Source organism: Rhinatrema bivittatum, chromosome 2, assembly GCF_901001135.1.
Source record: "Rhinatrema bivittatum chromosome 2, aRhiBiv1.1, whole genome shotgun sequence".
NCBI classification, from domain to species: domain Eukaryota; kingdom Metazoa; phylum Chordata; class Amphibia; order Gymnophiona; family Rhinatrematidae; genus Rhinatrema; species Rhinatrema bivittatum.
Genome location: NC_042616.1, coordinates 153,812,565 through 153,837,249, shown reverse-complemented (window position 1 = coordinate 153,837,249; position 24,685 = coordinate 153,812,565). Strand labels below are relative to the sequence as shown.

Below are 24,685 nucleotides of genomic sequence, written 5' to 3'. Positions count from 1 at the left end.
CATCCCTTTCTTATCCAAGGTGGCAGAAAAAGTAGTTTATCTCCAACTCTTAGATTTCCTAGAGGAGTACAATATCCTACATTCATACCAATCCAGATTCAGGAAAGATCATAGAACCGAATTTGTTCTGTTGAGCATTACAAACAGTACCCATCTTCCTGTGTATCAAGGTGATGACTCCCTCATTACTTAACTTGATCTCTCAACCACCTTTGAGAAGAGTCGACTGAGGGGGGATATGATAGAGATGTTTAAAATCATGAGAGGTCTAGAAAGGGTAGATGCGAATCGGTTATTTACTCTTTCGGATAGTAGAAAGACTAGGGGGCACTCCATGAAAGCACGGGGCACTTTTAAAACTAATCGGAGAAAGTTCTTTTTTACTCAACGCACAATTAAACTCTGGAATTTGTTGCCAGAGGATGTGGTTAGTGCAATTAGTATAGCTGTGTTTAAAAAAGGATTGGATAAGTTCTTGGAGGAGAAGTCCATTACCTGCTATTAAGTTCACTTAGAGAATAGCCACTGCCATTAGCAATGGTAACATGGAATAGACCTAGTTTTTGGGTACTTGCCAGGTTCTTATGGACTGGATTGGCCACTGTTGGAAACAGGATGCTGGGCTTGATGGACCCTTGGTCTGACCCAGTATGCCATTTTCTTATGTTCTTATGATATGGTTGACCACCATTCCCTAACCTAATGCCTCAAGGACATTGGCAATGGCACTGACCTAAAGTGGTTTGAATTACTCTTTACCTACAGAATGCAATCTGCTATGTGGGCCAATTTTACTGATTCGTTTAAGCATAGTGTAAACAGTTGTGATGGATTATATCTAAATGACGATATATAAAACCTGGAAAATAAATAAATAATAAACCATTCTGCCCTAGAGAACTCACCTGTGGAGTATCTCAAGACCTGGTCCTCTCCCCCCATACTTTTTAACATCTATATATGTCCTACCTGTGACCTCATCCATTCTTTCAATATCAAGTGCTACCTATCTGCAGTAGACATTCAACTCTGCATCAAAATGGGATCCTACCATACCTCATTTATTACCAATCTCAATAACTGTCTTACAGATGTAGCCCAATAGCTTAGCAAACACAAACTCAGACTAAGTACACCTAAATTGGAATGCCTCTGGATCAGCCGCCAAGATCATCCCCTATAAAATCTCTTCCCTCACTATCAGGTTACCTTACATCCTAAGAAGTCAGTAAGAAGCCTAGGGTTCAACTCAACAAATCTCAAGGGAACCTCAAATTTTGAAAGCAGTAAGATCCTCCTTCATGTATCTGTGTCAGATGTGCCAAATACATAATTTCCTTAATAAACTCAATTTTGCTACTGTAATTCATGAGTTCATCACCAGCCAAATTGCTTTCTGAAATTCTTAATACAATGGCATCTCACAGTACAGTATGAAGTGTCTCCAGGTCTTACAAAGTACTGCCATGAGAATTCTGGTAGATGCAAAAGCAACTGTTCATATCAAGTCTATTCTATGTCATCTTCACTGACTTCCAGTACAAAAAAAAAGAATAAAATTAAAATCTCTGTCTTCATATGCTTGAATAAACAGGTCCCTGAATACCTCAATTTCTCTTCTCAGTGTGCTGCAGCAGTCAAAAAAGTAAACAGATTGTTAGGAATTATTAGGAAGGGAATGGTTAATAAAACAGAAAATGTCATAATGCCTCTGTATTGCTCCCTGGTGAGACCGCACCTTGAATACTGTGTACAATTCTGGTTGCCGCATCTCAAGAAAGATATAGTTGTGATGGAGAAGGTACAGAGAAGGGCAACCAAAATGATAAAGGGGATGGAACAGCTCCCCTATGAGGAAAGGCTGAAGAGGTTAGGGCTGTTCAGCTTGGAGAAGAGACGACTGAGGGACAATATGATAGAGGTCTTTAAGATCATGAGAGGTCTCAAACGAGTAGATGTGAATCAGTTATTTACACTTTCGGGGACATTCCATGAAGTTAGCAAATAGAACATTTAAGACTAATCGGAAAAAAAATCTTTTTCGCTCAATGCACAATTAAGCTCTGGAATTTGTTGCCAGAGGATGTGGTTAGTGCAGTTAGTGTAGCTGGGTTCAAAAAAGGTTTGGATAAGTTCTTGGAGGAGAAGTCCATTAACTGCTGTTAATCAAGTTTACTTAGGGAATAGCCACTGCTATTAATTGCATCAGTAGCATGGGATCTTCTTGGTGTTTGAGTAATTGCCAGGTTCTTGTGGCCTGGTTTGGCCTCTGTTGGAAACAGGATGCTGGGCTTGATGGACCCTTGGTCTGACCCAGCATGGCAATTTCTTATGTTCTTACATGCCTTCAGAGGAACTCTGGTCCAACCAAATGGCTCTTCTTTCCTTTCCTCCCCTGACTGCTGCCAGATTGTCCTGCACGAGACCCCATGCATTCAGTTCTTCTACCCAAAAATTTAGAACAAGTACCATGAACCCGTGCCTGTAGCAATGCTATCTTAAGTTCAGGAAAAAAGCTAAGACTTGGCTTTTCAGCCAGGCCTTCCCCTAATATCCACATCTTTGACCCAAATTCCTGAACCCTCTAAGGCGGACTGTGTTATGCACAACAGGGACACAACTGGGTTTTCAAACTATTTACAAATGGCATTTCCTATACTAGATCTCAGTGCTTCATTAATTGCAAATCCTGATTTGTCTGCAAGCTAGTAAATGCTTCTGTTCACTTACATTTATTGTAATTTGCCTTCAGACCACCTTTGGGAAAAGGTGACATATCAAATGCTTATAAATAAATATTATGAATCAAATAATACTCACGTGGTATATAAGAAGCCATGACGATAAGGAGGAAATAATAGTAGTCAAAGGAGACATTATACTTGTTGGGAAGACGCAATGAAAACATTCCTGATTTCCGCACATATGGGAGGGCCGCATAAATGGTCAAAAGTTCACCAGCTACTCCCACTGGATACAAAATAATAAATAAATTGTACCTGAAAATGACAAGATTTATTTAGCTGTGAATAATTTTAGAACTATATCTCTCAAATGTTACATATGCTCGACATAGATACAGGGCCTGCTTCAAACTTTATACAGGCGTGCTAATAAATTTACACATCCCTGGCAGAATTTGTAAAACGTGTAGCATTTTAAAACATGAGTGAGCAGACAAAACACGTCCATTATTTTTAATGTGTGTTCAAATTAAACTATTAAGCATCTCAGAATAGCACAATCTTCAAACAAACCATAACAATAAGGGAAATAATAAAATGGTCCTATTCAAAAGTTTGCATACCCTTAATTCTTAATATTGTGTAATGTCCCCTTTTACATCAATGATGGCTTGTAGTCTTTTGTGATAGCTGTGAAAGAGACTCTTTATTTTCCCATGTAGTAAAGCTGCCTCATTCCACTTGGCAAAAAGCCTCCAGATCCTGTAAATTCTTTGGTTGTCAAGCATGAACTGCATCTTTGAGTTCTCCTTAAATTAGATCAATGATGTTGAGGTCAGGAGACTTGGATGGCCACTCTAGAACCTTCACTTTCTTCTGCTTCAGCCACTGAAGGATCGACTTAGCCTTATGTTTCAGGTCACTGTCATGTTGGAAAGTCCAAGTGCGCCCCATGTGCAGCTTCCTGGCTGATGGATGCAAATTCTCCTCCAATATTTTCTGATAAGATGCTACATTCAACCTTGCATCAATTTTGACTAAATTCCCTGTGCCACTGTAGATCACCCCTCCCCTAAAACAGCAGAGATCGACCTCCATGCTTTACTGTAGGGATGGTGTGCTTCTCTTCATGGCATTTATGATTGTGACCATAAAGTTTAATTTTGATCTCATCACTCCAAATTTTTTCCAGAAGTTTTGAGGCTTCTCTAGATGTTATTTGGATTATTGTTAAGCGGGCTGTTTTGTGGCATTAGTATAGCAATGACTTTTTCTAGCGAGTCTCCCATGCAGCCCATTTTTGTTCAAGTATCTCTTTGTTGTGCATGCTGAAAGACCCATACCACTTTGTTTCAGAGAAGCCTGTATTTCAGTAGATGTTGCTTGTGGGCTTTTTTTTGCATCCCAACACATTTTCCTGGCAGTTGTGTCTGAAATCTTTCTTGGTCCTGTTGCGACCATGGGCTTCGGATCCTGATGCAGGCTCGGCCTACGGCTGGTGATGAGAGCTCGAAGGCGCGGTCATTACCTCATGGGACAGTGTGAGACCCCGAACTACGGCACGACTCAAGGAGGAGCCCCAAGGCACACTGTGGGAGGTAAGTACATGCCAGCATGGGTGGAGCAGGAACAAGCAGGACTGAAATGGAGGCAAGGAACTCGGAACAGGAACCAGACAGGATCAGCCCTCTGCTGGACCTACATGCACCAATGAGACACAGCAATGCAATGCTGGACTCAGGAGTAGCCCTCCAGCCACTCGAAAGCCGTTCCGGACCCACTGCTTGGGAACAATGAATGCGTGAGGCCAGACAGAGGCTGATGGCCGGACCAAGACAAGAACTTGGAAGGACTCAGACGAGGACTTGGAACGACTCAGACAAGGACTTGGAGGGTACTGGTGGGCACAGTCCTTCAAGGCGCCCTACACAGCCTTCCATGGGCTGGTCATGGACCACCCTTTCCGCTTGTGTGCCCTACACAACCTAGGAAGGCTGGTCGTGGACCACGCAGGAATGAGACGAGCGCCAGAAGGGGATCCAACCAAACGAGGCTTCAATGACCGGAGACAGGAACCGGATCTATACAGATTTACCCTCGGGGTGGCCAACTGGAGAACTCAAAGAGCTGGCAGACTCGGAACTCAGAAGACTCGGAACTTGGTACACTTGGAACTCAGGATCATCAGGACTTCAGAATGACAGGACATCTGGAACATCAGGACAAGGCAAAGGAATGAGACCGGGAACATCAAGACACAGAACGAAGAACCATCTCAACCTGCGAAGGCCACGGAGAACCTGGACAACCATGAAGTCCGATTCGAAGTCCCTGAGGAACAGGAACTGAGCCCTTTTATAGGGCTGAAGCAGGAAGTTGAAAGAGACTAACTTCCGATGGGGCCGCAGGCTTTTCCCGCCATTGGCCCTTTAAATACAATGAAGAGGCACGCGCTGGCGCCTAGAGGAAGCCCAGGGAGTGGAGCAGGACCATGGACAGCGGCGGCATCCAGGCCACGAAGAACAACAGGCAGGCGGAGGTGGCCTCCAGGCCAGAGGATGACATCACAGCGGCAGCGGCTTCCCTTGCCACTCAGGGAGAAGGAGCCAGGCAGCCTTCCACCGTGAAGATTGAAGAAAGCTGCGGCGGCAGCACCATGCCATACAGGTGAAAGCGTCCTGAGGCGGCTCTAGGCCGCGAAAATGCACGCCAGCGGCGGCTCCTGCCACATGGATGAGGAAACAGGCCCCTGACAGCGGCTACAGCAGTGGCACTAGGCTGCACAGGGCAGTGGTGGCAGCAACGGCAGCCGGGCTGCGGAGAGTGGCCTAGCGATAAGTGGTGGAGAGGCCTGCTTGCGGGATGGGCTCCGCGAGCAGGATCGTAAGAGGTCTACCTTGGTATTAACAGAACCCATAATTTTCCACTTCTTTATCAGAGTTTGAAAGGTACTGATTGGCATTTTCAAATCTTTGGATAACTTTTTATATCCTTATCCTGATTTATAAAGTTGAACTACTTTTACTCACAGATCCTTTGACAGTTCTTTTCTTTCCCCATGTTTCAGTAACCACCAAAATCAGTGCAGCCCTGGATGAAATGCACAAAGGTTTCTGAAGAGCTAAGAAACTCATTGATTATACACAGACACTAATTACAATCAAACAAGACACCGGTGTGTGTCAACTTGAGTGTACACTATCAGTTCAAATATTAAAAGTTATGCAAACTTTTCAACAAACCATTTTATTATTTCCCTTATTGCTATAGCTTGTTAAATGATTGTGCTATTCTGAGATGCATAATTATTGAATCCTAGCATTGTTCCTCTGATTAAACTATGATAACATGATGCCAAACAATATATTTGTTAACTTTTTATATTTTGAAGGGGGATTTCTACAGTGTCTTCTTGAAAACCTCCATATGAACTTAACCAAAACCTACTGAAGTCTGCTTTAGAACTATGTCTGAAAATGGAATCAAAATTTAAAAAATGACAATATCAATTTCCCATACACTGTCATTTGTGAAAGTGTGAGGATTTTCCAACAGTGAACACCGAAACCTCACTTAGCTAACTATAATTAGGCAACAACAATGTTATCTCATCTGCCTTCTAGAAGTTTTCATGCCATCCAAGCATCAGAAATGTGATACTATATCATCCAGAGGAAGACTACAGTGTATACTTAAGTACTAAATTATATAGCACTCTGGATTCCTGTTTGGACAACGGACACTATATAAATATGGCCTAATTAGTTACTATGATTAACATTAATCTGTTCATGGAGGTAGTATCTAGCAAGATGACAAAGACTAAATTATATTGCTTCCCTTTTACACATGATGAATATTGGTAAAAATTATATCGAATTCACCAGTTATACTCTGGAAGGTAGTTACTTCAAATGTAAAAAGTAAGAGACTTAATAGTTTGAAATGTTGAAGTATTAGTACTCTAGGACAAATGGTGTGGCAGGAGGAAAGACTTGTCTACATTCAGACTGTAGAAATATTGAACTACATCTTCACATTTTATGTAAGCTCACAAAAACATACAAAGCACAGAATATCAAGAAAATATAGAATAACCCTTGATTTTTCTCACTTCTATAGAAAACTGCACAACCTACATATCTGCTACTTATGGTTACTCAAGGGACATAAAAATCAAAAAGAAAATCAAAGAAAGCAGAGTTGCTTACCTGTAACAGATGTTCTCCTAGGACAGCAGGATGTTAGTCCTCACACAGGGGTGACACCATTAGATGGAGCCTGGCATGGAAAATTTGTCAGTTTCTAGAACTTTGACTGGCACACTGAGCATGCCCACGTGGGGTTCCCCTTCTGTTTCATTACAGAGAATTACAAAAATAAAACAAACTTAAAATGAAACCCAACTCCACGGGGTGGCAGGCGGGTTTCATGAGGACTAACATCCTGCTGTCCTAGGAGAACACCTGTTACAGGTAAGCAACTCTGCTTTCTCCTAGGACAAGCAGGATAGTAGTCCTCACACATGGGTGATTACCTAGCTGCAGGCTATTTCTAAATGGAGTGGATCAACAGACACCAAACAGGTGCCAATGGGCACAACAACCTAGGTGCTGTTGGTAATGGAGGAAGACAGCCTGATCCCTAAAAACAGGGCCCTAGGCAGAAGAGTTGGGTTTAGACTTGAAAAAGGCTCAGAGGACAGATTGGCCAAAGCTACTATCCTGGCGGCTGTCTCTGTCCAAGCAATAGTGAGCTGCGAACGTATGGAGAGAACTCCATGTCACAGCCCTGCAGATCTCAGTCATGGGGACAGCTCACAAGTTAGCCACCAAAGTTCCCATGGCCCAGTCGGAGTGAGCCTTACAAGGCCCTCAAGCTTCAATCCTGCTTGTGCATAGCAGAACGAGATGCAGTCCGCTGGCAAGGTAGACAGGGTGTGCTTGGCCACAGCAAGTCCCATTCAGTTCTTATCAAACGAGATGAAGAGTTGCATAGACTGTGTATAGCCTGCCATCCTCCCAGGTAGAACGCCAAGGCCCTCTTACAATCCAAAGTATGCAAGGCCCGTTAGCCTGGGTGCGAATGAGGTCTCAGGAAGAAGGTAGGTAGGACAATAGACTGGTTCAGATGAAAGTTCAATACCATCTTAGGCAGGAATTTAGGGTGAATACAGAGAACCACCCTATCATGGAAGAATTTCGTATCAGGTGGGTATGTCACCAACACTTGAGGTTCGCTGACCCGATGTGCTGAGGTGACTGCAACCAAGAATATGACCTTCCAGGTCAGATATTTCAGGTCACACATGTGCAAAGGTTCAAAGGGGTCCTTCTTGAGGTGAGCCAAAACCACATTAAGGTCCCAGGATACAGGTGGAGGACGAGAGGGAGCTTCAACCGAAGCAGACCATGCATGAACCACCCAACCAAGGGTTGCATTGAGACGGGTATACCATTCACCCTGTGATGATATGCCCCAATGGCGCTGAGATGCACTCTGACCAAATTGGTTTTTAAACCAGCTTTCGACAGGTGCAACAGATAGTCCAAGAACTTCGGGGTGGAGCAGGTAAACAGGTCCAACCCATGCTGCTCACACCGGACAGCAAACCTCCTCCACTTCAGGCTGTATGACTTTCTAGTCAAAGGTTTCCTGGAGGCAACCAGAATTCGAGAGACATCGTCAGACAAGGCCAGGGGCTGCAATACTAACCTTTCAACATCCAGGCCATCAGAGACAATGCCCTGAGGTTTGGATAGTGCAGCCTGCACTGATCCTGTGTGATTAAGGTCGGGGAGGTCCCCAGACTGATCGGGTTCCGGACCGAGAGGTCCTGCAAAATTGGGAACCAAGCCTGCTGTGGCCAATAGGGGCTATAAGGATCATGTTTCCCCCATTTTTCTGGAGCTTCAGGAGCATCCTCACCAGAAGAAGTGGAGGATACGTGTACAGAAACCCCTTGCCCCAATGGCGGGCAAAGGAATCCAAGGCTGTTTTGCTGTCCTCCCCATAGAGGGAGCAAAAGGACTCCACTTGTTTTTGCAGGGAGAGGCAAACAGATCCATATTTGGGGTTCCCCAAAGATGGAAGATCATGTTCACTACTGCCGGGTCCAGAGACCATTCGTGGAGCCAAACTCCCAACTGAGGCAGTCTGCCACCATGTTCTCCGTCCCTGCCAGGTACATGGCTTAAAGTAATATATTCTGATATTGGGTCCAGGACCAAATATGAATCGCCTCCTGGCACAGGAGGAACGATCCTGTGCCTCCCTGTTTGATGATGTACCACATCACTACCTGATTGTTTGTCTGGATGAGGACCGATTTGGTCACCATCAGTCCCGGAATGCCCACAGGCTGTAACAGATTGCTCGGAGCTCTAGGAAGCTGATTTGGCACTGGGCTTTCTGGATGCATCGGTGGCAAGATCAACCTGGAAGGAGGGTGATTGAAAAAAAGAGCCCCTTGTTCCAGATAGGCTAGGTCCTCCCACCAGGGCAAGGAAATCTGGAGCAGCAGGACACATATCCATACATTGAGGTCTTAGGAGGCTTGCAGTCACTGGGACCACAGGGTCCACTATGCCTAGTGCATATGCAGACAGGCAAAGGATGTGACATAGAACATGGCCGCCATGTGACCCAGAAGGCAGAGCATGAGACGGACAGTGACTCATTGCTCTGGCGCACCAAGCCTGCCAAGATGAGTGCTTGTTCACGAGGAAGATGGGCCTTACCCTCTGCTGCATGCAGGCGGGCACCAATAAAACCCAGGTGTGGTGACGGAGTCAGATGGGACTTCTGGTAGTTGATGACAAGCCCGAAAGACTAACACCTGAATGATCAAGCGTAGAGACCCAAGTTTCTCCCCATGGGACCTGCTCTTGATTAACCAGTCATCCAAGTAGGGGAACACCTGCACCCCTAGACAGTGCAGGTGCGCTGTCACCGGTGCTAGGCATTTGGTGAAGACACAAGGCGCCAAGGCGAGGCCAAACAGCAGCACCTTGTATTGAAAGTACCTGGTGCCCACCAGGAAATGGAGATATCTCCAGTGACCGTGGGAGATTTCGATGTGCGCACATGTGTCTTTGTGATCGAGGGAGCAAAGCCAGACTCCCTCTGCAAGAGAAGGATCAGAGTGCCAAGGGGGAGCATCCTGAACTCTCATTTGAGAAAATGATTCAGAGCTGTCAGGTCTAGAATGGGACAGAGTCCCCAGGTCCTCTTGGAGTTCAGGAAATAGTGAGAATGAGGGCCAAGAGCTCAGAGAAGTTATTTCCTGATGAGGAGTGACCCAAAGAGGGGCAATGGAGAGCATCCTTGGGTGCACTCAAGAAGTTTAAACGATACCCTTGGAGAACGATGGACAGGACCCACTGCTCCAACATGATCGATAGCCAGCAATCTAGAAAAAAACGCAGATGGCCTCCTACTGGAAGGTCCGGCGCAGAGGGCACGGTGACTGGACTTGTGCTCCGTCTCTGCCAGTCAAAACCCCATAGCAGGGCTCAGCTGAGGTGCTGGTTGAGGCCTAGGCACTCGCAGCTGCTTGGAGAGGCCTCTAGAAGACACCCGCTGAGAACGGACCTGGGAAACTGGAGGGTAATATTTCTTCTGACAATAGAAAAGACCTACATGCCCTTTGCCTCACCAACTTTCTGGCAGAGGAAGGGGCATTTGAGGTACTAGCCGAAAGATGCTGGAGGGTCTCATGATGATACTTTAGCTGAGCTACAGCATCCCGGACTTTATCCCCAAAAAGGTTATCCCCTGTACAGGGAAGGTTTGCCAGTTTCTCCTGGACTTCCGGCCAGAGCTCCGAAGCTCTGAGCCTGCTGCGCCACGCGAGATGACGTCACAGAAATGTCGTATGTGGAACGTACCTCGTGCTTACCACACTCAAAACCTTGCTGGACCAATGCCAGGAATGCCTTCTTCCAGAGGCTCTGGGAAGGTTGGGCCATATACAACTGGTAGGAGGCGATATGGGCTATTAACAGTGCCCCTTGGAACACCTTCCTACCCATTGCATCCCATTCCCTATGTTCCTGACCTGGAGGCACTGAAGCATGGCTCCAGGACCATTTAGCCTTTTTGAGGGTGGATTCCACTACCACCAACTGGTGGGGGAACTGGCGCCGCTCAAACCCGAGAGACCTTTGAATGAGGTAGACAGCGTCAGCCTTCCTGTTTACCGGAGACACGGATACAGGATGTTCCCAAATGCATAGGAGCAATTCCTTAAAGATTTCATGCACGGGAACAGCTACCACCTCTTTTGGTGCATCCATAAATTGGAGGACCTCCAGCATGTGGTGCCTAGCATCCGCTTCCATCAGCAGCTAGAAGGGAATCGACTTTGCCATGGTGTGGACGAAACCGGCAAAGGTCAAGTCCTCTGGAGGCGATCGGTGCCGCTCCTCTGGGGGAACAGATCTGAGAGGACATCCTCAGGGGAGGACTCTTAAGTATCGTCCTCCCACAAGTCGAACGGGGCGCCCTCCTTACTGAAATTCCCAGGAGAGGTCAGTGGAGGATTTGTGCTGACTGCCCTTGGTCTGGGCCCCAGGGGCATCGAGGGCACCGATGGCAGAGGCCCCCGAAGCACCCGACACCGGAGCCGGAAGCAACAGCCTAAGCACCAGAGGCCCCGATGGCCCTGGAAGCACTGAGCATTCCTCCTCCTCAGAACCGCTGATATGTATCGCCCCAGAGGGGGGAGGCAACAATGGCCACCGGGGGATTGAGGAACCCCCTGGCACAGGCTGTGTAGGGAGGACGCCTAGCAAAACATCAAGGCGCTCCAGCAGTGGTACTAGGATCAAGGGCATGGGCTCAGACATTGGTGGAGGCACCAACGGGGCCTGCGGTTTGATACCCCTCACGGCTCAGTGCACTGCCAATTGAACAGTATGATCCAGCTCCTCCTCGAAGGTCACCGTGGGTAGGGCAGGTGGAGGAGGAGCAGGCACAACTGGATCACCCTTGAAATGAGGGGGATCGGTGCCCAGCACCGACATGGGCATCAGTGGGGAGAGCCTTGGACTCCCAGGCTCAACTGAGGGCAAAGCCTGGTCTCCGCAGGACTACTTTGGGGGCAATACAGTCAATGCTGGTGCCTTCCCAGAAAAAGTGCCATGCACAGATGGTGACTGGTGACTGTGTTTCCTTGATCTCCCCCGGTGCTCAGCCTGGTCTTTCCCCAGCGACAAGGAGGCTGAGGAATCAGATGACCTGGAACACAAGGACACTGACAATGGTCGATCTCCAGCAGCCCTCTCCGGAGGGGGAGCAAGAGTGGGGGAGAACACTGATGGCTCAGTATCCATGGGCTCCCCTCAACTCCAAAGGTAGATGCGCCTGATGCTGGCATGGAGAGCCCCGACTTTCTGGGGCCAAAAAGTTTCTTCTAAGTGCACCCGACGACCTTTAGGGGTCATCTGGTCGCAAAACCGGCAACCCCGGACATTATGTGATGTTCCCGGGTAAAGAATACAAACTTCATGTGGATCAGTCAGCGACATGGTCCGCGGGCACGGGGGGGGCATCGTCGAAACCCGGAGGAGGCCATGCCTCGAGCCGGTGAGTGATCGGTGCAGGATGGTCACAGACACTAAAAAACCCCCAGAACCGACCGCAAAGAAGGTAAAAACTTACTGCGTCACCCTACTGACTAGTGGGGGAACCAGGAAAGGGGAATCCCGGCGTGACAGCATATGAAAATGCAAGAAAAAAAACAAGAGAACTCTGAGAACAGAGCAGAGCTCCACCACCGCGGAAAGAAAGACTGAAGGGGGACCCCGCATGGCCGCGCAGATAGTGGCATACTGGGCATGCTCAGTGTGCCAGTGAAAGTTCTAGAATCTTTGACTGAAGTTTTCCATGCTGGGCTCCATTTGATTCTGTCACCCATGTGTGAGGGCTACCATCCTGCTTGTCCTAGGAGAAAAATGTATTTCTTTTCAAGGCAAGGGAAAGGTACATAGTTTTAACAAGCATCTAGCTGCTTCAAGCATTATGCACAACAAAGATTATAGAGTACTATATATTAGAAACTCTGGATTAGAAAATTAAGCCATGGAGTTTCACAAATTCCATACACAAGATATAAACAGGCAGGTACAATCATTTGCTGTGATCTTTAGGATTTAGCCTGCGGACAGCAGTGAAGATTACTTTACAGGATTTAAATTAAATGTACAGTAGGCATCCTATGATCAAAACAAAAAAACTTTCAAACAGTAGCAGCTGCTGAACAAGAAGCCTTCTTTGGCACAAATGGGCTTCAGAAGTCCTCAGATCCCCAGGAAGTGGTCAGGTAAAGATGTAGTATCCAAAAAAGAGCTCACACTTCCTGTAAAATACTTAGCCTGCATTCAAATAAAATGAGGACCACGTTGGCACAGACATCAGCTCTGTTTAACAGACTACGAAAGCTGAGCTCGTAAAAAAGATTAAATTGTTGAGGAAAAAAAAAAAATCACGTTTGACTCCACAGCCTATATCTTGTCTGTTTCTTTTATTGCACTGCCACCCAGTGACTGGTGGGTTTTATTGATTAGCTTTGTTGTACTGCAGGGGATGTTACCTTTGATCTAATAGGTCATTAGAGAGGCATTGTGACTGATCTGACTCTGAATGGACACTGCCTATCTTGCATTTCCTTACTCAGAGTGAAATATCTGCACCCCCCCCTCCTCCCCAAATCGGTCCCCAAGGCATCCTATGGCAGTTACTTCTCTGGCAGGGAATTACTCATGTTAAGACACAGGCTACCAAGCAAAGCCTACAACACTCTCTGTCTCTGAAACCCAGAAGAATGTATTGGGTTTTTTCTAATGTATTAAAATCAACTCAAGTATTCCAGAATAGTTCATCACAGCTGTAAAAATTCTGAGAATTTTTATAGTTAATCTTGATTCCATTTCATCTTACAATAAGTGCTGAGTTTATTCGTTGGTCTAAAATAAATATTTTAAAGTAAGAAAAGCAAGTTTGCTTACTGTAAACAGTGTTTTCCGTAGATGGCAGGCTGAATTAGCCAGCCGGGCGGAGCTTAACTAAGCAGCTTTGCTCTGTGTGAGGTTGCCTGTCCTTTCCCGCGTGGCGCCATCTTCTCCTCAGTCAATTCCAAAACATATTTGCGAAGCACAAGGTAGAGAGTGAGACTGTCTGGGGAGGCAGGTGGGCCAGCATGGCTAATTCATCCTGCTATCTACGGAAAACACTGTTTACAGTAAGCAAACTTGCTTTTTTCCCCCCGCAGATAAGCAGGCTGAATTAGCTATGCTGCCTGGGAGTCCCCAGTTGAAGCTGAGAGAGCAAATAGAAGTCCTTGCAGAGAGCTGGATGGTTTCAAAAAGGCTGAGTCTGACGGGCTGCACTCAACTTCGTCCACAGCAGCAGTCTCTCTATGTTGTTACCAAATAAGAGTATGGGCTTTCCCATCACTGCATCAGCCGCGGCTTGCTGGTCCAGGCAGTAATGAGCTGTGAACGGATGCAGGGAGGACCACGTAGCCGCCTTGCAAATGTCCTGGATCGGAACCTCACATAAATGGGCTAATGATGCAGCCATCACTCTGACTTGATGTGCTTTTGGTGAACTGGCTAGAGTCTCTAATCTTTTGGCATAATAGTATTGAATGCATTGTGAAATCCAAGTGAAGAGTGTCCTCTTGGAAACCGGCTGATCTGGAACATTTGGGTTGAAGGAAACAAAGTTGTGAGGCCCTGGTTTCGGTCTGCTCTCCGCTGATAGTACGCCAAGGCTCGCTTACAGTCCAGCGTATGTAGCCACCTCTCCCCTTCATTTTTGTGCGGTTTCGGGAAGAAGGTCAGCAAGGCGATTGTCTGATTTATGTGGAAAACTTAGACTACCTAGGGCAGAAAGGAATGGTAAGTCCATAAGTTCACCTTGTTATGATGGAATTCCAGGTATGGCGAATAGTGGACAAGCGCCTGCAGTTCACAGACTCTCCTCGTGGAGGAAAGGGCAACCAAGAATAGCACTTTCTAAGAGAGGTATCTTGGATGAACTGACGCCAAGGGTTCAAAGGGTGGCAGCGTGAGCTGCTCCAGAATGAGATTGAGATCCCATGGGACCAGTGACTTGTGTAACGGTGGCCGGAGACGCAGAATGCCCTTCATAAAGTGAGAGACCAGGGGAATGGTTAGAAATTGGCAGTCCCTGGTGGGAGTAGTGGTAAGCCGCAATCGCATTGATATAAACCCTCTCCGAAGCCATTGCCAATCCTGTCTGAAATTGAGAATGGAGGTACTCCAAAAGCCACTCCAGGGAGCACGAGAAGGGGTCTATTTCCTTAGCGTTACACCAAATTGCATATCTCAGCCATTTTCCCTGATAGTTACGCCTGGTGGAGAACTCCTGGGATGATATCAGTACCTCTTGGATTCCTGAGGGCAGCATCAGGAGATTCAATACTACCCTTTCAATATCTCCATGCTGTGAGGAGTAGGGAGGAGTGTAATGGGTAAAGCAGGGTGCGAATGTCCTGTGACAGCACAGTTGCACTATGGCCCAGAGGAATGGGGAGTTCTGTGGAGAGACATACAAGATAGGCGTATCACGGTTGTCTGGGCCACGCTGGAGCGATCAGAATGAGATCTGCCAAGTCAGCCATACACTTTTCTATGGTCCTCGAAATGAGTGGTATCGGGGGTGGGGGATACGTGTAAAGGAACCCTCCCGTCCATGATATGAGGAACACATCTGATGCCAGGCAAGTCTGACAGATATGCTGAGCAGAATGCTTGCACCTTCTGTTATCCTCCATCGTGAAGAGATCTATGTGTGCGAGGCCCCAGAACCAGAAGAGGGATTCCGCCACATCTTGGTGAAGTTCCCACTCGTGCGGGTGGAAAATCCTGCTTAACTTGTCTGCTGTGGAGTTCTCCACCCCGGGTAGACAGGTCACTTGTAGGATAACTGAGCGTTCCTCTGCCCACTCTAGGATGCACACTGCTTCCCTACACAACCTCCAGAAACCTGACCCTCCTTCCCTGTTTATGTAGAACATTGCAACCTGATTGTTTGTGTGGACCATGACGACTCTTCCCTGGAGGAATCCCTCAGACATATGTATTGTGGACCTGAAGACTGGAGGATAGCAAATGTAACCCCAATATTTAAAAAGGGCTCCAGGGGTGATCCGGGAAACTACAGACCGGTTAGCCTGACTTCAGTGCCAGGAAAAATAGTGGAAAGTGTTCTAAACATCAAACATCACAGAACTGCCCATTCCTCTGGGCCAACCTTACCTTCCGTGACGGAGTCGGCTAAGCCATCCACAACCCGCTTCTTCCCCCTCTTCCTTCCTACTCCCGCTCATCTCTCTCGATCTCCCCCTTCCTACCTTTCCCCCCGCCCCATACATGCCCCCACACCCCGTCCCAACTCTTTTCTTCCTCCCTAATGCATCCTACCCACAATTACCCCGCCCCTCCATGAGTCCCGCCCTCTACCCCCCATGTTACTTGATTTCACCATTTGTTATAAAGCGCTCTATCCAGTTTGCCATAGTTGTTCCCCCTTGACCTCACCCTAACTCAGTTCTCTGCTAGGGTGCCCCAGTGTTACCAATCTGTTACCAACTTATATAAGTTGTATAATTTGTATAAGTTACCAATTTGTATAAGTTGTTATCTTGTAAACCGGAGTGAAGGCAACCCGCTATACTTCGGTATAAAAAAGCCTCTAAATAAATAAATAAATAAATAAATAAATAAATAAAATCAATCAATCAATCAAATCACAGAACATATAGAAAGACATGGTTTAATGGAACAAAGTCAGCATGGCTTTACCCAGGGCAAGTCTTGCCTCACAAATCTTCACTTTTTTGAAGGAGTTAATAAACACGTGGATAAAAGGTGAACCGGTAGATGTAGTATACTTGGATTTTCAGAAGGCGTTTGACAAAGTTCCTCATGAGAGGCTTCTAGGAAAAGTAAAAAGTCATGGGATATGTGGCGATGTCCTTTCGTGGATTGCAAACTGGATAAAAGACAGGAAACAGAGAGTAGGATTAAATGGACAATTTTCTCAGTGGAAGGGAGTGGACAGTGGAGTGCCTCAGGGATCTGTATTGGGACCCTTACTTTTCAATATATTTATAAATGATCTGGAAAGAAATACGACGAGTGAGATAATCAAATTTGCAGATGACACAAAATTGTTCAGAGTAGTTAAATCACAAGCAAATTGTGATAAATTGCAGGAAAACCTTGTGAGACTGGAAAATTGGGCATCCAAATAGCAGATGAAATCTAATGTGGATAAGTGCAAGGTGATGCATATAGGGAAAAATAACCCATGCTATAATTACACAATGTTGGGTTCCATATTATGTGCTACAACCCAAGAAAGAGATCTAGGCGTCATAGTGGATAACACATTGAAATCGTCGGTTCAGTGTGCTGCGGCAGTCAAAAAAGCAAACAGAATGTTGGGAATTATTAGAAAGGGAATGGTGAATAAAACGGAAAATGTCATAATGCCTCTGTATTGCTCCCTGGTGAGACCGCACCTTGAATACTGTGTACAATTCTGGTCGCCGCATCTCAAAAAAGATATAATTGAGATGGAGAAGGTACAGAGAAGGGCTACCAAAATGATAAGGGGAATGGAACAGCTCCCCTATGAGGAAAGACTAAAGAGGTTAGGACTTTTCAGCTTGGAGAAGAGACGGCTGAGGGGGATATGATAGAGATGTTTAAAATGAGAGGTCTAGAACGGGTAGTTGTGAATCAGTTATTTACTCTTTCGGATAGTAGAAAGACTAGGGGGCACTCCATGAAGTTAGCATGGGGCACATTTAAAACTAATCAGAGAAAGTTCTTTTTTACCCAACGCATAATTAAACTCTGGAATTTGTTGCCAGAGGATGTGGTTAGTGAAGTTAGTATAGCGGTGTTTAAAAAAGGATTGGATAAGTTCTTGGAGGAGAAGTCCATTACCTGCTATTAAGTTCACTTAGAGAATAGCCACTGCAATTACCAATGGTAACATGGAATAGACTTAGTTTTTGGGTACTTGCCAGGTTCTTATGGCCTGGATTGGCCACTGTTGGAAACAGGATGCTGGGCTTGATGGACCCTTGGTCTGACCCAGTATGGCATTTTCTTATGTTCTTATTGTGTTGCCAATGGCTCAGAGCTCCAGGAAGTTTATCTGCTGGGTCTTCTCCCAGTGGGACCAGAGCCCCTGCGTATGGAAGTGACGCATGTGGGGCCCCCAACCTATGCTCAAGGCATCCTTGGTGATAATCAGCTGATGAGCTAGAATGCGCAGTGATACTCTTACCAAGAGGGTTGTGGGGTGTAGCCACCAGTCCAGTTCAGATTTCATGCTGGGGGTCAGATGTATCTGGCAGGACAGCAGTTGGGAGAACTGTATCCACTGAGACCTGAGGCCCCATTGCAGCTGTTGGATGTGTAAGCGGGTGCGGGGTATGACACAGATGGCCGCCACCATGTGACCGAGCAGGGTCAAGAGCTGTTGAGCTGACGTGTGAGCAGACTCCCTCATCTGTAATGCCAGGGTGCGTAGCACATGGGCCCGGTCCGCTGGCAGGAATGCTCATCCCTGCGCTGTACTTATACAAGTGCTGATGAACTGGAGGTTCTGTGTCGGTTGACGGCTGGATTTTTCGTAGTTGAATATTAAACCCAGTCCTTCTAGGCACTGAATCGTTGTGAGTAGGTTGCTTTGCAAGGTGCTGGGTCGAGATGCCACCAGCAACCAGTCGTTGAGGTATGGAAACAATTGGATCTGTTTCCGGAGGTGGGCCACTGCTACCACTAGACATTTGGTGAAGACTCTCGGGGCAGATGAGAGGCTAAAGGTATTGGCAGTGGCGACTGTTGACCTGAAAGCCTAGGTATTGCCAGAAGGAAGGGTGCATAGGGATATGCAAGTAAGCGTCCTTGAGGTCCAGCGAGCACATCCAATCGTTGGGTTGAAGAAAGGGCAGGATGCGTCATCCTGAATTTCTCCTCGATGAGAAAGCGGTTGAGTGCTCTGAGGTCCAAGATGGGGGGGTAGTCCTCCCGATTTTTTGGGGATGAGGAAGTATTGGGAGTAGAATCCCCGATCCAGCTGTGACTTGGGAATCCACCGGTTGAAGTGTTGCTGGAGCAGCGTAGATACCTCCTCTTGCAAGCAGCTCAGATTCCCCAAGGTGGATTGATGCTGGCTCACTTGATGGGGTAGAATGGGTGCAGTCTTCAAGTGTAGGGAGTAGCCCTACTTGACTCTGGAGAGGACCCAATGGTGAAAGGTAATAGCCTCCCAAGAGATGTAGAAGTAGAAGATTCCCCCCCCCCCCCCGTGTAGCAGCAGAAGTGTCTCTCGTGTTTCTAAAAACCTTGTTGGGGCTTCATATTGTTGGTTGGCGGTAGGCGTTGTTGCCTCTGGCTCCATTGACGACATCGGGGCTGCTGCTGCTGGGATCTCGCTGGGGGTGGGGTGGGGGGGGGGTTAGGCCAGCGGTTGGTATGCCGAATATGGCCAAAAGGGGTGCCTACTGATGCCAACTGGTCCGTTGGGGATGCTAGAGACAGAACTGCAGTGTTCTGTTCCTTCAGCTGCACCACCACCTCTCAAAGTTTGTCCCCAAACAGGTTATCTGGGAGACAAGGGAGGTCAGCCAACGATTCATGGACATCCTCACGAATGGCACCAACTCTGAGCCACGCCATCCTCCAGGTGGCGATGCCTCCCACCATGGTGTGAGCCATGGTCTTGAAGGCCTCGTAGATCATATGCAAGAGATGTCACAAACCTTCCTCCAGGTCATAGAACTGTTGTGGCATGGTATCCTGCTGTGAGGAGCTGGCTATGAAGGGCTTAGTATCTGCAGGAAAAAGTATCTTAACATCTAAAGTTAAATCACAGGTCATCTGTCTAGCAACACAAGAAAGGAAAGATAAGTGGAAGGAACTAAAACATTAGGTAGGAATTGAAGCATTAAATTGCTAACACAATAAAAGCCACTTCATATTATTCCACAGGTGTCAACCTTTCAAAAGACCAAAAGATTAATGGTTTTGCAAATGCACCTGCTCTACAGGACATATGATAATTATGGAATATAAAATGTAGGCCCAAGACTTATTGATAGGTTTCTAGACCAAGGGTGTTTGAGAACAGTAGTGAAACGGGCTTATATAAGGGCCCAATGCTCTAATAGGGAGAATTTATTATTAGACAACAAAGGAACCTGTATTGCACATTGTACGTACTATCCTTTATTCATCCAAGATGTCAGCTATAAAGCATATAATTTTCAATCATTGGTTGCTATTGTCCTATTTTTGCAATAAATGAAGAATTTGAGAGCCCATTTATCCCAACATTCACAAGTTAGAATTTGGCCAATTTAAGTGTGAACATTGTTCTGTTTGTGAACATGTTTTAGGCAACAGGCATACAAATATTTGCACATCCTAATTTAAAATAGCTTGATATATTACCCGGACATTTGACTTGTCTAACAAAAGGATTAAATTACACTGCTTTTTGCCCATTCAACTTTATTTATATTGAGGAAACTAAAAGAGCAATTCAATTAAGGATCATTGAACAAAAGAGATGGATAACGTTGAGGAAGGATATTGTGCCACTTATAAATAACTGGATACAGATTTCTCATTTGTTTTTTGATCTTACATTTTTTTGTGATTTGTCAGGTTCATTTAAGTCGATGCAAGGATATCTTTCAAGTCTTATGGTGTTTAGAACAATGTTTTAATTTTTTCATGGCATACATACAAAGGATTAAATAATGAGATTGGGTAACTTTTTTGTGAAGTAAATAATAAAATGATTGGAAACAGCAGGTCATTCATTATCCCAGATAGAAGCATTGTATGTATAGGACATAGGGTATATGTTGAATTGTTGACCTTGGGTGATTCAGTATGGCAAATGTCGCCAGCAGCTTGATGGTATGTTTTTAGGTAACATTTTTTTTGAGTGTTTTAAGTGGATTTAAGACGTAATTTGGAATATGTTTTACTGTATTTTTTGTTTATATTATAGAAATGTTATTCGGGTAATTTCCAACTGAGACGGAATCAGTTTGAGAACTTTGGGCTATCAAAGAATTAAGAATCATGTGTACCAGAGGAGGAATAGATTCCATCATGACATTGTGAGACTTTGTAGTTAACCATAAGGTGCAGTTGAGTACTGTGCACTACATAAGCAAATATTAAAGTTTCCATTTTATAATATAAAAACTTGGTGTATATAAAGTGGATAATTCATGGCAAGTATGGTTTGCTTTATTTTTCATAGGTTACACTTTGTTATATATTTCCCCCTTATGGCACAGTGAACTGTAGAAATCATCAGAACACCTTAAAAGACCAGTCCCAATTGCCTGGGCCTGGTCCACCTTAACACAAGGCATTCTGGGTGCAGGGTGTCTCCTCTGAGCAGGAATGAAGCATAGGCTCAGAGGAGAGCAAGAGAGGCCCTGGGAAGATGAAAAGAACGCAGCTCCATTTAAATGCTGCTTGGTTGATGTGTTTGGTACAAAGTATTACTGAGGTAAGCTGCTTCTATGTACCATTTGATTCTATATAATAAAAGTATGCATGAGAAAACTGGAGTCTAGACTAGTCACTAATCTGTCTTCCAGCCAACCACAGACTGCTCGTGCTGTGAGACACCCCTGAAGAAGCCTGATGCAGTTGAAAAGAGGGCTCCTTTGTCGGGGCAGTTATGTTGTAAAAAAATAGTAAGAACCATTGGATACAAGACAAAGCAGATTTTGAATAGGGATAGTTCAGTCTGGGTTAGAGGATAATTGCATTGGGAGACATCTGTAAGAAGATGGTTTTGATGAAGATGGATATGTATATTAACAATAGTATGTAGATGTTAGGAGTTGCTATCTGTTGGGAGTATCAATCAGATAGGAGTTAGCAATCTGTTGTTATTTTGGAGAGTTGTGGGTGGATCCTTGGACCAGTGGCAGATGACCACGCCCCGGGGGAAGATCCCAAGAGGGACCACCAGTCAGGCTCAGAGTTAGGAGACAGACAAATGCTAGTTCTTTTATTGGACAGTATCCTGAACCACCAGAGGTGGCAGTAGTGAGCTGGAATGCCCGGCTGGGCTGTAGTCCCTCAGATACTGGAACAGCGATCCCTGGAGGCTGAGCTGTAGAGAAACTGAAATATAGTGAGTAGGTAGGGTATGCAGAGTTCATGTACCGAACCTGATGGTAACACTCACACAATGTCTCATAGAAGCCCAGGAGCTGGAATGTATAGGCCCTTGAGGAGCGAGTACCTAGTTCCAGGGAAAGCTCTGAGAGAGCGATGGTAACTCACTGATGTAGTTGGCAGTGATGACTTCCAGGCAGAAGAGAATACGGAGCAAGTCTGGGAACGAGGGCTTACTCACTATATTTCAGTTTCTCTACAGCTCAGCCTCCAGGGATCGCTATTCCAGTATCTGAGGGAGTACAGCCCAGCTGGGCATTCCAGCTCACTACTGCCACCTCTGGTGGTTCAGGATACTGCCTAATAAAAGAACTAGTGTGTGTCTGTCTCCTAATGCTGAGCCTGACCAGTGGTCCCTCTCGGAATCTTCCCCCAGGGGTGTGGTCATCTGCCACTAGTCCAAGGATCCACCCACAACTCTCCAAAATAACAACAAATTGCTAACTCCTATCTTATTGATACTCCCAACAGATAGCAGCTCTTAACAGTAGAGACACATATGATAACATATTGTGGTTTTTAGTGATGTGGGTTTGTATGTATGAAAGTGTGAGTATGTGTATCTCAAATTTAGCCAAGGTGTCAGATTCCCTCCTCTCATTCTGACTTGTTCCAAAATACCCCATGTACTCTAAACAATGGACTATCATCAGAGCATGAAATTTACCGGTGTTGATACAACTCTTGTGTTCAGTAAACTGGGACCTGACAACTTGGCTAAATTTGAGAGTAATTTTGGATTTTATTTTTTTTTTATTTGGACACTTTAACCCTTCGGGGATTAAATTTGGAAATAGCAAATGTTGCTTACCTGATGTAACAGGTGTTCTCACAGGACAGCAGGATGTTAGTCCTCACAAATGGGTGACATCGAGGATGGAGCCCACCACGGAAAACTTCTGTCAAAGTTTAAACAGAACTTTGACTGGCCCCTACTGGGCATGCCCAGCAAGGCACTGACCCTGCAGCCAGCAGGGGTCTCCCTTCAGTCTGATTTTCAAAGCTACAGGCAGTGCCTAGAAAGTAAAAATAAAACGAACCCAACACCGCGGGGAGGCGGGCGGGTTTCGTGAGGACTAACATCCTGCTGTCCTGTGAGAACACCTGTTACATCAGGTAAGCAACATTTGCTTTTTCACAGGACAAGCAGGATGGTTGTCCTCACAAATGGGTGAGTACCGAGCTGAGGATGTCCCGACTTGCACCAAATGTACCCAACGGTGTGCAGCAAGCACAATAAGTGAGGAGAAATTTGGGAAAGGGCATCCGCACCCAACCGGGTAGGTGGAAGGGTGTTGGTACATCAGGTTGGAAAAAGGTTACGCAAGACAGACTGGCCGAAGATGGAGTCCTGTCTTCCAGCTTTGTCCAAACAATAATGGGCTGCAAAGGTATGGAGAGAACTCCAGGTTGCAGCTTTGCAGATGTCAGGAAGCGGCACCGATCGAAGGTGTGCCACTGACGTCGCCATGGCCCTCACAGAGTGTGCTTTAACACGGTCTTGAAAAGGAATGCCAGCTTGCTGATAGCAAAAAGAAATGCAGTCCGCCAACCAGGAAGAAAGAGCCTGCTTACCCACAGGTTGTCCCAGCTTATTAGGATGGAAAGAGACGAATAATTGAGTGCTCTTCCTATGGGAAACTGTACAGTCTAGGTAAAAAGCTAGAGCTCGTTTACAGTCTAGGGCAGTGGTTCTCAACCTTTTTTCGGTCGGGACACACCTGATAGATAGTTGTCACATGCGTGACACACTGAACACATGACCGTCACGGGGCTAAATGTAAACATATACTTTGTATCTACGGGATCCACCCTGACCCCCCAGAACTAGGCCATTCCCCTTTCAATTTACCATGCAAAAAAGATTTCTGGTGTCATCTCAGTAACAGCAACATAAACACTCTCTCCTACCAGGAGCAATAGCCCTCCTTATGAAAAAACAATAATTTACCACCAATACATGTCCTATTGAGAAAACACAACAAATAATATTGATACAAATGCCTACATGCTAGTAAAATACTTCACATCGGTCACACACATAGAATCGACCTTCACCAAGTACAGAAAGACCACAAATTAAAAAATATGGAGACAAACTGGAATGGAGATCCAAAAAAGCCACTCTGCATGCAGTGCAAAACTGAAGAAATGGAAACAGAAATATAGCACCTAATAGACTCCCAGGATCTGCAATAATGCACACAAACTAATGCGCAAAAAGTTACATCTGCATTATGGAACTCATTCGAACAGTACCAACCCTATCTATGAAAAGACAACATTACAAATATTTAACCAGGCCCTAAACACCAATACACCTCCTATGAGGAAAACCAGAACAAGCCAAGCTGTTATAGATCCCTACACAGAAACTACAAGCTTGCAGAATACCTTTACCTGGGTCACACACGCAGAACACAGATAGACCATCACCAAATACAGAATAAAGTGACCATCAAGTTAATGATTTTGTTTTCCCATTGTTGCACTGCATACACTCAGTCTGGCTTCTTGCTGTTTCCAATTCAGTTTTTGTCTCCACATTTCTATTTATACATTTCTCAAGTAATATAAAATAATAATTCTAAAACTAGAATAATAAATATAAAACAGCTGATAAATAGAATAATATCTGATCATTAAAAACTTACAAAATTATTAAAAAATTCCCTAAACACCAATAAAATATTTCAAACAGCAGACAAATCACATAATACCCAATAAGTAAAATGGCAG

The 24,685-nt window shown here is 45.5% G+C and overlaps 1 protein-coding gene across 3 annotated transcripts in view; it reads right to left on the bottom strand.

Annotated features, from left to right (window-relative positions):
* HACD1 (3-hydroxyacyl-CoA dehydratase 1) overlaps positions 1-24,685 on the bottom strand; it is a 151,110-nt gene that overhangs the window by 15,099 nt on the left and 111,326 nt on the right. For all 3 annotated transcript variants that reach the window (XM_029588755.1, XM_029588754.1, XM_029588756.1), the window contains exon 6: positions 2,821-2,999. In XM_029588755.1, the coding sequence (XP_029444615.1) occupies positions 2,821-2,999 (179 nt within the window). The remainder of the gene's footprint in view (positions 1-2,820; positions 3,000-24,685) is intronic.